The sequence below is a fragment of the Ruditapes philippinarum genome, unplaced genomic scaffold, assembly GCF_026571515.1.
Source record: "Ruditapes philippinarum isolate M1 unplaced genomic scaffold, ASM2657151v2 ctg2950_1_1_1_1, whole genome shotgun sequence".
Taxonomy (NCBI): Eukaryota; Metazoa; Mollusca; class Bivalvia; order Venerida; family Veneridae; genus Ruditapes; species Ruditapes philippinarum.
In genome coordinates this window covers 67002-86597 of record NW_026851727.1, presented here as the reverse complement: position 1 = coordinate 86597, position 19596 = coordinate 67002, and the positions used below count along the sequence as shown (strand labels likewise).

Here is a 19596-nt window from a genome sequence, read left to right as displayed (position 1 = left end):
ACTTAAAGTAATCCATTAGTTATAAAACATTCATGCATTCTAAAATATAGATTGTTTATAAACGCTTAATATCTATAAATTTTCTAACAGGCCCGTTGTGCCCCAGAAATACTTTTATCTTGATCTCTCAAAGCTTAATATTTGGAGTTCTATAATAGTTTCCAAAAAAAGTTCCACATTGGCCAGTAACCTAAACAATCTTATGCTTTTATTTCTTATTTGCGTAAGTACAGTTACAGTCATTTAGTATTTTGAATACAACATGGCGGGTGTCCTGCCATCACGTGATTTAATGCAATGTTTTGATACGGAACTTTGGATTTAGAACAGTTTGTTACATATGCCCCACAGGTCACGTGACATTTATCGATGATATGATTGGTCCAATAAGTTAGAACATTCTATACTGAATTTGGAAAATTTGGAGAAAGTAGAACTTTACAGCTTTCAAGCGACGATTTTTACAATAACTATTAAAATCTAGATTATCTGTGAACTATTTACTTGTATTTGCTTATTTTTTTTAATTTTATTATACATGATGAATCAATTACCTACCACAGCACACTATTACTAAAAACAAAACTGTTAATGTCGAGGATAACATCTGAAAATAAAAGGAAATATAATAACAACTGAGATAATGTTGTTAATCCGGAGACAAACAGTATGTCACTAAATATCCTGTTGTTTTTGTTTACACAACGGATATTTGACAAAGAATCATTTTCAGCCTGGAATACAAGACACATATCAGAAAACGTACATTTTCCTGTCTTTGTTTCTATTTTATCAGAGAAACGATTAAGTTTCTGTTGTCCAATCCTTTCCATTTTTATTTTTTTATTTATTTAAAACGCAAAATCTTGAGATTTTTTTTTAATTCATTTAAATTTTTCATTAATTTGTATTCATTTAAAATAGTTTGCCTAAAAATGCACTGTTTTGCATTCTTTCATAGTTAATTCATGTTCATTCGACACGAAAGTTATCTGTCGAACAATAAAAGACACGAATTTATAGTATTAGGCGACACATAACTTCATTTAAATTCAATCTGATTCTGATTAAACATGTTAATTTTCTTAATATTATATGTTTCTAGTATATATCATAGTAAATAATAATATACATATTGTACTTAAGGTATTAGGACCCTAATGGGCACTATAAGGAACTGAAAAATTGACATCATAGGTCAGATGTATACCTTAAAGTACACCTGTATGCAAAATTTAAACAAAGTTTACCGTACGGAAATCAAGTTATGGCCACTTTTCTGAACTCAAGCTAGAATGTTATGAGGGCCTTTTTTAGAAATGAGGAACCTTTAAATAATCTGAAATAACTTTCTAATGAAAAATGTTTTCCCATTAATTTTTGGTAAGAAACAAATAGTACCATTCAGCTAACAATCCACATAAGCAAAATTATGGTTTATACATAAAATTTATGAAATCTGTATAAAAATGTTACCCTACCCCACCCATTTTTCCCACGTGTCTGACCATTTTTCTACTTAGGGAGCCTTATTTAAAAAATTCTTAAAATTTACTCAAATGAGTGCCTGTTTTCAAAGTTTCCCTAAATTTTTAAAAAAGTATATTGGTTGATCTTGTAAAATATGAAATACTTTTACCGTCTAGTTTTGATTTTATTACACTTTGAAAATATCAGGTATCATATTTATTACTAGATTTAGCATAATTTAGCCAATAAATACCTATATAAATTAAAAAATCAAAATTAAACACTTTTTTCTTTCCAAATGGGACATTAGAGATACATAAATAATGTTAAAAGAAAAAAAGAAAGAAAAAAAAGTTGACCCTTCTGGGGATTGAACCCATGACCCTCATTTTCAATGTAGTTAACAGTAGTTCTAGGCTATTTGAATACTCTTCAACGCGGAGGTAATGCATTAGGGTGCTAATACCTTAATATAATATCTCATTTTTTGTTCGAGTCGAAAATATCCATTTTAAATCCATACTGTATTCCATGTTCTTTAAGACATTCTACATTTTTGAATACAAAACAGATTCTATTGCCCTAGCACACAGCTGCAAAGCGGTCTCGACTAGCGGTCAGTTATTCGGCTTTGTATTCCAGACTTTAAAACAACTTCAAAGTACTAACCTAAAATTCTCAGTAAGCATGTTCATCCGATATTATTTGATACATGTTCCTTAAACAAATCATAGAGTAAAGTTTGCATTACAGAGGAAAAAATATTAACAAACTTAAGGAAAGTTGAACTGATGCAAACAGAACATTTATTCCTTTCAACATAAACAACTTCTTTTACACTGCTTGATATTATATTTTACTTTAGACCTTATAAACAATGACCAAAGAATATCAAGATTTTCTTTATATATAATTCATTATCGAACCTGTTTTTCGAATAGCAATCTTTTCATTACCTAGGTTCAAAATTCACTATCAAATTCTTATTGTATTTCATGTAGCCTCATTTTCAAATTCCGAATCCAAAAATGTCATATCAAATTCATTTTAATTCAAATTGTATTGTAAGATATATTCGACCAAACCTTGTTGTATATTAGATAGGCATGTATATGTACATTTAATGTATATATGATATATGCATATGTAATATTGATAATAATTTAAATCCTATTTTGAAACAAAGTAAAACTATAAGAAAGACATGTTAATAAAGGAATATGTAGAACTTAAAAATTAACCCAGCCCAATACTTTGAATTAATGTTATAATGTGTTGTCAAAAAATTACTTGTAGGACGTTCTGAATATATGCTAATACAACTCAGAAGAGATATATTGTCTGACCTAGTAAGTCAATTGCATATTGTTGATAGAAATATAGGTAATGAAACTTACACTTACTTTTAATGTTTTCTTGTGATCCAATACGTACATCTTATAAATATTATTCATGTAAATAATAGCGCAATCGCTATTTAAAAACGCATGAACCAAAACATCATTATATGTGTATCTGCTGAAACTTATATCTACATTAAAGGCGATATATGAGTTTTCTTTGCTTATATCTAAAACAACATTATACAGACTGGAATAATTTCCAAGAAAAATATCGTGTATTCTTTGATTTTACAAATCGTGCGTATGACCAATAATCAGGAAGAAAAGTAATAATACAATAACCTTGTTGTAGTACATGGACTTTGCCATTCATTGTATGACGGTTGAAATACTGATATGAAAACCAAAAAATCCGAATTCTTTTTGTTACATGAAAAGACAAAGTAGAAAAAAATAAATCTCTCTAAACAATAATAAAGTTTTAAGCACTACTAAATGTATATACTTATTTGAACCGTACTTTAGTTCGTTCTGAAACTCACGTAGACTAGTTTCATTTGAGTAAATACGATCCTGATCAACTTTAAATTTGACTCAAATCCATCATTTCGGAATAAATAGCAAAATCAGTGTCAATATACAGAAGCTTTTAAAACTGATCTGATGGAAAAAGTTCTTGGATCAAAGCAGTGATGTGAATGAAACTACACAATATATTTTATTTCGTAAATAGTATAAGGTATTCGTTTTCCCATTAGTTCTCAGGGTCTTCTTTACATTCATAAAAAGGCTAAATACCCTTACCCAAGCAAAATCTCCGGGAGATTATTGCGTGGCATGGACGTTTTTTGTGTGTTTTTTTATCGACAATTAGATTTGATTTTTACTGTATATAAAGTGTATACAATTCTCAGGCCGACCGTCAAAACATCAATTGACTTCTTCCATTGCGGATACTGCTTGTGTCCATTAAACACTGTTAAATGAGACGGGTTTCGTTCACTAATTAAAAGTGAGCAAGATGAAATTAAAAATGAATAATTAAGTACCAAACATGTACACGTGTAAAAAGCTTCCTTTATTCTGAAAAATAAAAAACAACTTTTTACGTTATTAACCATATTGCATATTACGAACAAGAAAAAAGTCACATAACACAATGATTAAAATACGTAATGATTAGTGCGCTACTAAATAGTATCAGCTATCCGTATATTAACGTATTGAATAGTATACATTACAAAACCTGGAACTCACATGGCACAATGTAAAATAAACATTTCGCAAGAACAGTGAGCATTTAACAATATAACGTAATAAAATTTGTTCAAAACGTTAAATGGCAGCAAAGGCGTTCCATTCAATTTATTTTAGTTTTATCATGATTAATTAAAAAGCAGCACAATGTTAGGTCGAAATCAATATCATTGACAGTCGTTCTGTATATGACGTAGAAGTATGTCATGTCTTATCTTTTGGAACAATAGCTATTATGAGTAAGTTATATACATATGTTGACGAAATTAGTAAAATGAAGTCATGCTGAAAATAGAAGACCTTTTTCAATATTGTGCAATAGTTCTAAATGTCCTTTATGATCGCTTTTATCTGTACATACTGACCATATACTAAGCTTGAAACTCGTGAACATTAAACACATTCTTAAAAAAAACTACTTATTATCGACCTTAAGTAATAGAAAGAGCTTTGAAACACGAATCTATCAGATTTGTACTAGGGGGCTAAGCCCCCGAGTATTAATTAGATCGCCTAGTGTTTTGATGTTCTTTCTCTTTTTTATCATTGTCGAAAACTGAAACCCCGGAAAAAAGTAACCAATTAACGAGCATTTGAATATGATATTTCTGTCGCTTTGCCTTTCTCCGCCGTCACAATATATACACCCCAGCAAAAATGAACACCAATTAATGGCATGCTCTAGAGTGCGGGTAACTGATGCCTGCACTCCAGTTAACGCACTGTGCTTGTATACGATTTAACTCGGACACATTTTCAACATAAAGGTCTCCAAACTATGCTACTATATATACATAATGTACTCGATGCCATACTTTATCTTACATGTATAATATGATAAGAGATGAAAAGGTCATAATCTACGTCATTTACAACCTTTGTTATCTGCGCTTAAAGACTTAAACTTGTTCAACTTGCCTCTGAAAGGAAGTGCAAGATGAAAAAGAAAGAAATGAGTAAGTTAGTTACATATATTATAGAAGAAATTGAATATAAACTATATTCTGAATATATCAAAGAAGTAATTGAACATAATCATATTCTGAATTAATCATAGAAGTAAATGAATATAAACCATATTCTTAATATTATTATAGAATGATTACAATAATGTCCTCTATTTTGTAACCTGTTTTCTTGTTGTTAAAGAAGGGTATATTTTCATAAAACGTAAATATTATATTAAATAAATTAATGTCTCCGTCTTGATGAAGACTTATCATTAGAGAAAAAGCAGCATTTGACATAACTGATAACTTTGTTAATAAAGCATTTATCATTTTTTTCTTATATAGAAAGTTCAACATAAACAACATGTCGTATTTTATTTTTAACATTATATTTTCGCGTTTCACTAAATATAGTAGTTTCATAGAATACAACGAACACAAAACCAAATAAACATCATAACGACATATTGCGGAAAATAAAGTAATGTAAATAATATAATTATTGTATAGTTATATACAAAACATGTCAAGCTTTCTGATATATAATACAAAAGTTAGCTATAATAGTTGAAATATATAAAACCCCGTTATGGACAAACGTTAGCGTGGTGAATAAAACCGTTAAACGTATATGAAAGCTGAATTGATGATTTAACATCAAACATGTTGTGATGTAATCTTATTGTATCTGATGACAGGGATCTATGCATCCTACAACAACCCTGAATATCTGGATGAATTTTGGCGTAATTATACTATTTATGAAACTTTGATGAATTTTTAAACTTTAGGAACAATTTTAACTATTATAGTTGATGGTATGTATCGCGTATTATTTCAGATGACGCATTATGTATATTGATTTTGATAGGCATTGCCACTTCTTCAGGTTTGTAACTGCTAGCTATTGCGCTTGTTTATTTTTTTATTTCCAACGAACATACTTATATATTAAATATTGTCTTTCTTCTTCTATTGTTTATTACTTCGTATAAAATAAAACTTTACGATGTAATGAAATACTTAACCTTTACTTCATTTTTATGTTAATTAAGTAATTGTTTAAATCTTAAAGTTTAGTTTTATTAAATACCTATACATTTTATTTCTTAAATTCACGCAACCTTTGAAGCCCGAATGCGCTTTAGTGGATAGGAAAATTCGTTTTATGTCAGTGACTTATATGTTCCATAGATAGAAACACCAGGCTTTTTTTCTCAATTGGTTTTAATCTTATTTGTGTATTATGAAGTATTTGGTGACGTAGATAAATGCTTCTAAGGGCATGGCAAAAAAGAATAACAACATCATAAAAAGAAAATTATGTTTTAGTATCTCTCTGTGGCGATGTATTTTGCTACTCGCATCATGTGAAAATTGATGACACGCGGGACCGAATCAATTTTCCGACGCTGCTAGCTCGTAGTAAAATACAAAGCATCAGGAGGCTATTAAAGTGTAATATTCCCTATGTAATTATGTAATATATGCACAATTTCAGAATCACTTCAATGTTACAGCTGCTCAAACGTTGCCAATATAGATGGATGCAATGTCACAAGTTCGTGTTCAATTGGTCAGGTAAAGAGGCAAGACATATATTTTCTTAAACTTAAATCCTCTTAAACTGTTTCATTGATCCTCTGTTATGCGTGCAATGACCGGGTATTTTAATGATGCGTTCCCAAAAAAAGGCAAACAATACATGGCGTAAGGACACATTCTATTGTTTTACCAAATAACCTGAAAGAAAATCAGAATGTCTATATTAAGCTTAATCATCGGTTGATGTAAATGAATCGTCAGTTATATCAAGAGCTTTGCTGTTAATTGGATAACTTATTTTATGTAAAATATACATAATGTTACATTTACAGTCATGTTACCGCAATGTATCACTTGGGGAACAAAGTCTCGGCTGTGTTGACAATAAGGTAAATTTTCTCTTTATACATGAAATTCATTTTGCCCATAAAATCGTTCTGACGGAAGTTCTATTCTTTGCATTATCTATATTCTTTCTAAATCCCACTTATGTTAATAATTTGATTAATTCTCTGGAAAATATGACTTTAGTACGGACAAAACATCATTTGATAGTCATTGTTTATTATAAAGACACAATACTACACACATGCGGCAGAACGCTTCACATCAATTGAATAGTCTTGAGAATTTTAGTTCTGCTGGAGGAAGCATGCTCATGGTGAAGTAAGTGGAGTATATTTTATAGTTGTAACACATACAAAAGTAGATACAATTATTGAGAGATACGTACCATAGCAATATATAATAATGTCTTTTGTGTAATATTAGTTTGGAAGCATAACATTGACTTTTATAAGTAATGCTATTTTCCTGTGATATGTTGAACTGAGCAAATGCTGATTTAATTTTACAGATCCGTTCAAATAAAATTCAAAAAAGAAAGTTTTGAATGTATCAATTTTTTTTGTTTGAAACATTTTAGAGATGTGATTCACATGCTGCCGTTTCTACAATAGTTGGTCGAAGTGTTGTTGTTAGGAAAGCATCAACGTGTTTCGAATGCTGTTCTACTGATCATTGCAATACCGCCCTTTGTCACAATACCGACAGTAAGTATAACAGCATGTTTATACATGGATGTATTCATATCTAAAACTAAGCAAAGTATTTGAAACTTAAATACCCTAGCGTACGCAGCATTTCAAATGACTGTTGATAAATATCAAGTGTTCTTTGTAATAATGGTGGAATGAAGTACACCATTACAAGATTGATTTTCGGCTTGTGAAAAAGTAACTTTATGAATTGATACAATTGAGATTTAATTGCACCGAGCAGCCACATAAAAATAAATAATAAATATTACTACTTTTTGTTTTAAGTTTAATGAGATTTAATGTATATTGATATAGAATTGTCTAGACAGAATTCATCTTATCAATCATTATGTAAATAAACGTAGTTATATTAGCACAAATGCTTCAATTTATCTTACATATACCAATTATTCAAATAATTATTAACAATACCATTTCATAGGATTGAACATTTTTTCGGTCCACTACTGAATGACGACTGTCAATAAATTGGTACAATTACTGATACAATTGTATGTGATGTTTTAGCTAAGGTGTGTATGGATGATGAATCTGTGGATTGTGCAAGAATGAACTCTCTGTTCAGTATATGTAGTGATATTCCGCACGCACGAAGTGTATGTCAAAGCTTTTGTGGACTATGTGATCTCGGTATGAAACTTTTGCAATACTTTCAAATAAATGTTGTTGATCTGACTTTAACGCTTACTGGTTATCATGAACCTTTTGCATTTTCATAAACCGTTTGCAATATGGTGTAAATGAGCAATTCATAAGTGATAACAGATGTGTAAGAATACAGGTATTAGCTTTAGCATGATTATCTTACAAAATCTAGAGACTGTACTTTTTTTCTGCAAAATTTTATCAAATTGTTGACTTACAATCGGAAATCGGATTATAAGTTGGCTAACCATTAAACAATTATCTAGTTCAATGTGCGAAATTTGCAAAAGGTATATCTTTAATTATGATTTAGTTTAGCAAAGAGCAGATACTGCAATATGAAGAAATATAAAATGGTTTAATAACATAAAACATGCATAGTTATGTAATAGAAAGATCACCGGAACACGAGGCTATCTGATTTGTACGAGGGGGCGTAGCCCCTGAGTATTAATAAGATTGCCGAGTGTTTTGGTGTTCTTTCTCTTTAGAATCATAGTCAAACATAAAAGCACGTTCCCTGTTGTCACAATATGAAACCCCTGCAAAAATGAACCAATGAACGAACATCTGAATTTGACTTTTCTGTCGCTTTCCCTTTCTCTGCCGTCACAATATGTAAACCCCAGCAAATTAGCCAATCAATGGGCATGCTCTGGAGTGCGGGTAACTAATACCCGCACTCCAGTTAACGCATTGTGCATGTATATGTATACGATTTAACCCTGACACATTTTCAACAGAAAGGTCTCCAAACTATGATACAAGTAGTTATAGCAAATGATATTATCATTTAATTGGTTAATTAAGTGACGGAAAAGTCTTTATAGTAATGCTGTTGCTAGGTAGAAATGTTCTCCTCTCGTTAATATTCATATACAGTTGACGGCAACTGGACTTTATGGTCATCTTGGAGCACATGTGACGTAACCTGTGAAAATGGACACCAGACTCGAACCAGAACTTGCACAAATCCGGCACCAAAGCATGGCGGTCTCGATTGTGTTGGAAGTGGAAGTGACACGAAAGGATGCCACAAACAACAGTGTCCAGGTATAGTTATTTACTTTTCATAACCTGTTTAAGCTATAATCCGGAAAAACTGCCACATAAAAAAATTTATATCACTCCATGTGATTTTGTCACAAAGACAAAGAAGGAAAAAACCGGTGTTAAAACTGCCAATAAACACTGGTTAGGGACTACTTTTATATGCGGCGTTATGTTTTCACCCTCGATTATATAGTTAACAAAGCCTTTTAAAGCAACAATAAAAAGCATTTTTATTTATTTTTTTCAGTTCTTATAATGTTTTCTTTTCTTAAATACCGAAATAATATCTCACATACACTAATGCCAAATATTTGATTCATATCAGTAAATAAATATTTTGACAAAACGGCCACCAATCCATAAGCAACGTTATAACGCCATCCTAAGTAAACAACTCATTCATAAACAAGCTGACGTTATTTCATACATAGAAGAATGATAATGTGACACTGATGTAAACACTATACGACGTAAGTTTTTATTGATGAAAACTTAATAAAATAACGTGTCTTTTTATTATTTGTTTTGTTTAATACTTTCTATATCTTCGCAATAGAATGGTGCGAAAATCGAACAGCGATATACGAAAATCGGCACTGGAAGTTATTTCCGCTTATAAAAATAACATTAGTGATCTTCCTTATTTTATCGTATTAGAATCGAAATAACATCGGCCTGAGAGGTGTATATCGGCTATTTAACACCTTTTTTGTCGTTTTGATGCGAAAAAATTAACCACTCAGGCCTACGGCCTTCGTGGTCAATTCCTACACATCAAAACTCTAAACCGATGTTATTTCTTAAATAAACAACACTTTTTAATACATGTATACAAGTAAAACTTATTTAATGATTATAACTATCCTATTTGTATTGCTTGATTTACAGTTCATGGTGGATGGAGCGTATGGTCACAGTGGGGAACGTGTTCAGTATCATGTGGCATGGGCTTGCAACGTCGTACAAGGACTTGCTCTAATCCACCGCCAATTCTCGCTGGAAATCATTGTTTTGGAGACAGGTCTGAAACACAACTGTGTATGCCAGCTCCATGTGCAAGTGTGTATTTAATAACAAAATTAAATCTAATTGTTTCAAAGTAAAAATTCTAGCAAAAATAGAGCATCGAAAAGTTTATCAATAATTAGCGATTAGTTGTTCGCAAAGCAAAATAAAAAAACGGACAATGTTTTGCTAGGAAACCAATTAAACGAAAATATATATATCAATATATATACTTTTATTGTTTATTACGCTTTTCATATTTTACAGATGGTGGTTGGAGTGACTGGACGTCATGGAGTTCATGCAGTGCATCTTGCGGCGGAGGAATAAGGTCTCAAACGAGGTCATGCTCGAACCCCCCTCCTTCACCTTATGGTCAATATTGTCTTGGGTCACATGACAGAGTTGAATCATGTTCAAATAATAACTGTGGTAAAACATACGAGAAAACTAATAAGATAATTTATACTATAGAGATCAAGTGCTTGTGTTCATAACCTAGATAATACATGTTGATATCTGCAATATCTTAATTTTTTACTAAACATAAAGTTTGTGATAAATAGTACTTACTTTGAAATAATGGACAGTCAAGTTAATGTGATAAAAAATCTTATTGTAATCACAACTCCAACGATGATTAACATATAGAACAAGTTCAACAAGTCGTAATCTGATTGCCTTTCTTGTTCATATGCTATAAAATACTTTATTTTATGCTTTTCAGCGGATAACTGATTTATCCGTGAAACTTATATTTGATAATTTCACAGTGAAATTATCAAAATATAATTTTACACTTTTCAATGACGAAACTTCTGTCTTAAGAGTTTCCCCAGGTGGTACCTCAATTTTATTTTTGCTGACAATTCTGACAATGTCATGCTGTTCAGAGGAAAGCAAAGATAAAATTGATAAACAACTTAAGGTAGTACACCCTTAATGCACTATCTCCACTTTGAAGAGTATTCAAATAGGCTAGGATCACTGTAAAGTGTATTGCAACTGGGGAACGTGGGTTCAAACCCCAGAAGGGGCAACATTTTTCTTCATTCTTGTTTTCCTTTTAACATTTTTATTAATCTCTCAGATCCCTTATGGAAGAAAAATGCCAACTTTAATAGTAAATATGATACCAGATATTTTCAAAGTTTAAAAAAATAAAAACTACACGGATTGCAAGACAAACCAATTACATTACATAAAATTTAGGCAAACTTTAAAAACAGCCCCTCATTGTGGACAATTAAAGGGATATTTTAAATAAGGCTTTTTACACAGGGAAATGGTCAAATAAATGTTAAAAGTGGGTGGAGTAGGGTTACATTTTTATACATATTAAATACATTTCGTTTAAAAACAATCATTTTGCTTGTTTAATTTGTTACATTAATGTCATTATTTGTTTCTAAACTATGAGAAATAGGAAAAAATATACATAATGATGATATTATTATAGATTATTTAGAGTTTCCTCATTTTTGAAAAAAGCACATGTAATGGCAAAGTTTTAATTCAGAATAATGTCCATAAACTCATTAACCACACGGTAAATGTTGTTTAAATTTTAATTACATGTGACATTTAAGTCATATAACTGTTCTTAAATGTCAAAAGTAATCAAAAGAAGAAAACTTACTTCTATTCATTCAAATTACCAATCACCAAATATCGTCTTATTTTTTTCTCTCATTTTTACAGTCTAAAAAATACATTCCTTCCACATGCAAAACTGCTTTTGATGACATTTGGGCATATCTAAGTATACTACGAGCAATAACTGCCGTATGCTTTAGTAAAACTTGAAAAGCAATGACAACCATCTGCCCGAAGAATAAGTAAACAACCAAGCGTTCGTTAGGCAGCCTTTCAACATTCCAAGTTTTCTAATTTCCTTGCCGCTTTTTGAATGTTTACACTTCTGTCAACACTTATTTATTGTCTGTGACAATCCTCAAATAAGTTTTCTTTCTTTTAAAAAGGTGTATGACTCACAAATCCAAATAATATCCCTCTGAATCAAACACAATTATTTTCCTCCCGTCAAATACACAACTTTTAAAAATGGCAGCAACAAAGCCAGGTCTAATATAAATTCGCAGTTTGTAACGGAAATATAGATGGATAGTTGGCCTTTTTCTCCTACTATAATTGTTTGATTTTATTATTAAAACAAGCGATCATTCTTATTTTTCATCGCCATATAACGTTGATTGTCAAACTTATTTTTGAGCTGAAGACTTCTTGTATTTTATGAGAAAGTCGATTAATACATGCACATAATAGAGGCTACCAGTTGGAAAAAGAGATTTTAATATTAAAGTTAATATTTAGGAATTTTCGTTTTAACTTGTTTTTTATGCATAACATAAAAAGAAAATTGTTTGTTAGTTGTGTAAGATGTAATTTTATTTCAACTCGTGAACTTTAAAAACAATATTTTCATTCGTGGCTACGCCACTCGTGAGAGTACTGTTTTTAAATCTCACTCGATGAAATAAAATTTCTTCTTACACATAAACAAACAAATATCCTCTATATAATGTTTTCATTAATGATAAATATTGTTTTAAACAGCTCCAATACTACATGCCCGAATACACATATTTATTTCCCTTACAGAAACGAAACACTGTGCGACTAACCCGTGTGTGAACGGTCAATGCTTTGAAGTTATTCACGATTTTCTTTGCTCTTGTGACCATGGTTTTGAGGGTCGTTACTGCAATATTTGTATGTGTTAATTAATTGATATATTATCCGTTTTTTGTTTCATATTTTCTTGATGTTTCATATATTGTAAACAAGTGTACCATTAATATGCTTGAATTGTAATGCATGGATCGGGAAGTGTAATTAAAATAAGGTTTTTAATTAAAACATTTACACTATTTACTTTTGCTGCCATTTCTAAATCAGAAAAAAATTATCCTTTGTTAGTTAAAATTAAAATTGACAACACTGATTATTTATTTATTTATTTATTTGTTGTTTACTTTTTTGGCTTTAATTGTAATATAGTCGAATTAAACTCCGTCCAGTGCTTATAAAAACAAAAATATATTCACAGCAATTTAATGTTGTTATGTTGTTATTAAATTTAAAGTTTCTTTTAAGTGTAGTTTTGGCAATGGATATTAACTGGAATAGAGTTAGAGACATGTGTTATTGTAACAACATTGTGTTAGAGTAAAAATAGATATATAGCCGAAATGATCTTTAACTGTATGTAAAACAATTGTGACCGAGCTTAGTTCCGAGTCGAATGACATTTTATATGAAACAAAAAATGTCTATTTAGTAGGCAGTTTGCATGAATTACTATATGTCAGACAAATTAATTACTATTTGTTTAAGGTTTTCATTAATTCTCTGTCAATATGCAAAGCCTCATGGACTTACATTTTACAAATGTATTGGAACAGAGATTGGTCATACTTTACGGTTATGAAAGAAAACCGGCTGTTATTGTGCCTGTGAAGTTGATTTTGACGGAAATCAGTTCGATATAATATGTCATCTTATTAGATACAAAATTATGTGGATGTATTCAATATACATATTTCTTACTATTAGATACACATATTGTCATACACAATACTTCCACAAAACAATGTTTCAAATGTGATACCCTACGATAAATACATTCATATTTTCTGTCCCTTTGCTATTCAAAATAGTTCTATATTTATTGAAAACGAATCAACGTATTCTATAATTCAGCCAACACTTCTTTTATCCGTTCTCCGCTTGTGCAAATTGTCTGATCTAAAATCTACCATAGCAATTCTGATCACTGTTTAACTGTTGTATTTTTTTCGGTATTGAAGTTTGTTTTGTTTGGTTTCACGGCGCAGCAGCATAGTTTATGTCATATGGCGCTGAATCAGGGAATATTATTTTGGCTACAGGTGTTACAAAACATAAGCCATAGCAGTGGTCGAAACCACACCCCCTGCTGGAGCTAAGAGATAGATAGTATCCAATAACATGCAGGGTAAAAGAGTGGCTGCAATTCTGATGCTTCAACCTGTAAAAAGGCATCTCTGTCAAGCAAAAGGGGAAATAGTCTGTAATCAATTATCTAAGCAATGTTAACAGTCATCTTAAATAGCATTGACACCGAATCATTTTAATGTTTATTAATCAATTTATAATTCTCCTTATATATATATATATATATATATATATATATATATATATTAATATATATATATATATATATATATATATATATATATATATATATAATATATATATAATATATATATATATATATATATATATATGTATATATATATACGATATAGCAATTGTGTGCTTTCATTTTCTTCACCATGCATTAATGTCCCCATTTCTGCTAAACATATCCACACAAAGAAAGTAGTCTACATTGTTTTAACATTGGTGACATTTTGTATTTAAGCTAACAACTACTGCAAATCAAGTCTATGCAAACATGGAACATGCATATCTGGAGGTTCTGATTATACATGCAGCTGCAACGTAGGCTATCAGGGGAGGAACTGTGATGTCAGTAAGCGTAAGCTTGCTTATTACTTCAGTTGATGTAAACATAACCTTTCTTTCAAGTTTATCCGCGTTGTTATATCCCATAATAATTCAATTTATTTTATGCAGTCATTTTGTATAACAATAAGGATAGCGATACTTTATATCTTGAAAAACATCTTTGTGAGATGACGGGGCTTGCTGTAGTAATGATACAACAGATGTTTTTTATCATATAAAAGTCGGCTATTATAAATATATCATACGAATTTCCTATGGATAAATTGCATAATTTGCATGAACTATTTAATACAATTTTGCAGCTAACGCAACAGACTGTTACGATATTTTGCATAGAAATATTGGACGTAAAAATGGGGTGTACAATGTCACGTTATGGAGAACTAATTTGGTGAAAGAAATATACTGTGATATGGATACAAACTTAGGTGGATGGACGGTTCGTTATTCTTATTTCGTTTCTAATAGTGAAACATTGGACCTGTAAAGATCAGATAGTAGCCCTAAGTAATCAGAAAACAAAATTTTCCTTCTGGTTGAACGGAGATGTAACATTGAAACATTTTTTTCGATCTTTCCATGCCATCATTTGTATCAATAAATAGTAGCAGTAAAACAAGTAAGCTAGTTATCACATTTTAGTAATCAACAGTTTTAGGGATAAAGTTTCCAAGTCATATAATATCCTCAAGAAATTTTCTTTTAAAAGTAATTTCTAAGGAAGGGTTACTTAATTTATCGATATTGAGAAAAGAAAAATGCTGGATGGTATGTCTTGGGTATTAAATGTTCATGAATTCCAAATTTCTGTTATTACTTCTCTCTTTATACATCTTTTAATTACTAAAAGTATTTTGTATACTCAGTATGTATTAGTACTGCTGGATGGTATGTCTTGGGTATTAAAATGTTCATGAATTCCAAATTTCTGTTATTACTTCTCTCTTTATATATCTTTTAATTACTAAAAGTATTTTGTATACTCAGTATGTATTAGTACTGGTGTTTTTTTTATAAGTGGCACATGACAAAACTGTTTCGGCATCATTTGAGACGTGCAACATTTCATTTAATACAGTAAGAGTCGTATTGCTATTCTGATTTTGAAAGGCTAACTATTATTTTTAGAAGAAATCTATTGTTTTTCTGGCAGGTTTTTCAAAATCGTTTTGATGGTTCAGTCAATTTCACCAGAACATACATAGAATATATTGACGGATTCGGAAACTATACAGGGGAATTTTGGCTAGGTGAAAAAACTATTTCTAGATGTTTGATCGTTCGCAACTGATAGACAATATGTTCCGTAATCTTGGTTTATCCTTCCAGACATTTTAAAGATCAACCTATCTTAGTATACAATCGAGAATTTTGACGGATAAAAATTCCGTTATATGTCTATTATAATAAATGTTGTTAAAACAAACTTAAATTAAGTTTGCGTATCTGAACTCCTAGGTGTTTAAGTAAAAGCCTTAGTTCGAACAAATATGTCAGACGCATTATCAGTTTTAAATGACACATTATAAAGTTTTGCCATTTATGGAAGAAGTTAATGGATAAATTGCAGCTTACAATTTAAATTTTCTTTTAAGGACTTAAGTATTTAGAAGAGATGACTGCACAAGGAGCTACTGAACTTAGAATAGAATTGACAGCAGCAGACAACACACATGCTTACGAAATCTTTAAAAATTTCCATATTGGTACTCATCCAGCAGGATACGAACTCCGTATAGACAAAGGAACTGGAAGTGCAGGTAACAAAAATACACCTACCAAAGGAATCGTTTTCTTTTTACATTTTATCTTAAATATGCAAAACAAATTTTGGCAATACAGTAAACTCCGCTTATAACGAACTTATTGGGACATTCAAAATATGTTCCTTATATCCGGAGTTCCTTGTAAGCATATAGCGAATTAGTTTCCTTGTATCAGGAGATTTTATAGCGAACAGAATTACATATAACGAACTGATTGCTTACAATCGTCTGCCATTTTTAAGAGCATTCAATTTAAAAAAAGTAGTCATATTTCTATTTTAGACACACTACCCGAGAGCGTACCTTTTGGAATTTCAAAATCCTTTGCTGTTTCAGTTTTAGTTTTACTCCCTCTCTCGATTTCTCATAAAATATCGTATTTTGTTTCAAAACTCGATGCTTTTCGTTTTCTCTCCATGATCAAGAATACACAATATTTTTTTATTTTTCCTTCTTTTATATTGACTATCTTCTATTATTTTTTAAGGGAGACTTTTACTTATGAAAGGTATAGATTTCTTTTCATTTAAGACAAGCGTACTTTGTAGATTTTAATGGATTAGCAAGCATGCGGGATTATGTTGAAAACCAGTTATAAATGATCATAATTATTTTACTCGAGCAAAACTATTGAAGAAAAGAAATAATAGAAGAAAAGGAACTAGAACTATCACTAAATGTAATTAATACCCCCACAAGACTGCTTTGGAAATGAGGATGTTACTTGTAACAGAATACCTTTTAAAAGAATTGAATTATGAGTTATGGTTGTGGGCAATTAAAGATAGATGTGGTTCTTGTATGTTGCATTTCCTTTCAATGTGGTTGGCCATTGATGACGTTTTATTGAATTACTCTGTAATAAGTCCAGAAAGACAAAAGAAAAGGAACAAATGGCAATAACTCTATAAATACTGAAAATGGAGTTATAGTTCTTGTGCACTGCACTTCCTCTTATTGTGCTTGACCATTGTATGAAGTTGTTTTGAATTCCAACCAGTACGTTTTAAGTTAAGCTTCGGACAAGGAAAAGTATCAAAGGGCAGTAACTCTGTATTTTGTCAAAATGGAGTTATGGTTCTTGTGCACCGCACTTCCTTTTAATGTCCTTGACAACTGTATGAAGTTGTATTGAATTCCAACCAGTAGTTTTCAAGTTAAATCTGGACAAGGAAAAGTAACAAAGGGCAATAACTCTGTTATTAGTCAAGATGGAGTTATGGTTCTTGTGCACTGCACTTCCTCTAAATGTGCTTGGCCATTGTATGAAGTTATATTGAATTCCAACCATTAGTCTTCAAGTTATGCTCCGGACAAAAAAAAAAAAGCAATGGAAAAGTAACAAAGGGCAATAACTCTGTAATTAATCAAGATGGAGTTATGGTTCTTATGCACTGCACTTCCCCTTATTGTGCTTGACCATTGTAAGAAGTTGTTTTGAATTCCAACCAGAAGTTTTCAAGTCATACTCTGGACAAGGAAAAGTAACAAAGGGCAGTAACTCTGTAATAAGTCAAGATGGAGTTATGGTTCTTATGCACTGCACTTCCTCTTAATGTGCTTGGCCATTGTATGAAGTTATAATGAATTCCATCAATTAGTCTTCAAGTTATAGTCCGGACAAAAGAAAGCAATAGAAAGCAATAGAAAAGTAACAAAGGGCAATAACTCTGTGAATACTTTAGATAGAGTTATGGCTCTTGCGCATTGCACTTCCCCTTATTGTGTTTGACAATTGTATGAAGTTGTTTTGAATTTCAACCAGTAGTTTTCAAGTTATGCCCCGGACAAGGAAAAGGTACAAAGGGCAATAACTCTGTAATTAATCAAGATAGAGTTATGGTTCTTTTGCACTGCACTTCCTTTCAATGTGCTTGACTCTTGTATGTAGTTATATTGAATTCCAACCATTTGTCTTCAAGTTATGCTCTGGACAAGGAAAATGCAACGGACGTCTGGACCGACCGACCGAACGACCAACCGACCGACCGACCACCGGATGACTCCTATATATTCCCCAAACTTCGTTTTTGGGGGTATAATAACCGTTTTATCTTGTTGACAAGAACCAACGAAAACGAAAGTTGAAAATGCAGGATCTTTTTAAGGTAAAACGCGACACTTTGCGAACTTTCGAGTAGCGTCTTGAAAATTGGCATGCAGAAAGTTAACCAAATTTCTGAATTGATTCCGTTTATTTTATTCCAAGAGTTGCAGCCAATATTTGTACACATGACGTCAAAGTTGACCATCAAAGCCCGTTTTCGAACAAGACGTCGTTGCGTATCCTTGGCAACTATTACGGGTATCACAACGGCATTGGCGGACCTTTAATCTTACAGCATCCAATGGAAATTATTTTTTCCTTTAAGCTGATATAAAATTTATCGTTTTACGCCGAAAAATGTTTGAAAAATGGAAAGAAAACTGTCAATTTTGTGTAAAATTTGACGTTCAGTTTTGTCGCAATTTTCGGCTGTTAAGCGGCTTATTTAAAAATTCCTGAAATATTTTTTTGATTTTTTTTTAAACGTCCTTTAAAATGTATACTTAGTCGAAATGACTAAAAAAAATGGGTCACCGACTCATTTTTTTCGGTACACGTGATTTTATTTCCTCCACCCCTGTGGATAAAAGTCACGCTATCACGGGGCGTTTGTTATTTTATTTGTCATTAAAAAGGTCAACCTCTGACCACTGTGGAAAATATATGGATACCATAAAGGGTACGAAATTCCGTATATCATAGATAAACAGGTAAAATAAGTGAAATTTGAACACGTAGATGTACACCGCCTCCGTGGTCGAGGGGTTAGAGTCGATGACTTCTAATCCAGTTACCTCTCTGGCGTGGGTTCGATCCCCGGGAGATGCTTTGGTAGTTTAGCGCGGAGGAAGTAGTCTAGTACTGGTGTAACTCTCCAGGAACGATGGTTAGGAAACTACCCGCCTATATGACTGAAATACT

The 19596-nt window shown here is 31.4% G+C and overlaps 1 protein-coding gene across 1 annotated transcript in view; it reads left to right on the top strand.

Annotated features, from left to right (window-relative positions):
• The first annotated feature begins 4955 nt into the window (after nt 1–4955).
• LOC132738262 (fibropellin-1-like) overlaps nt 4956–19596 on the top strand; it is a 76071-nt gene continuing 61430 nt past the window's right edge. Inside the window, exons 1-6 of the mRNA XM_060725732.1 lie at nt 4956–5026; nt 5862–5909; nt 6522–6601; nt 6898–6954; nt 7491–7617; nt 8134–8256. Coding sequence (XP_060581715.1) covers nt 5008–5026; nt 5862–5909; nt 6522–6601; nt 6898–6954; nt 7491–7617; nt 8134–8256 — 454 coding nt within the window. The 5' untranslated portion in view covers nt 4956–5007. The remainder of the gene's footprint in view (nt 5027–5861; nt 5910–6521; nt 6602–6897; nt 6955–7490; nt 7618–8133; nt 8257–19596) is intronic.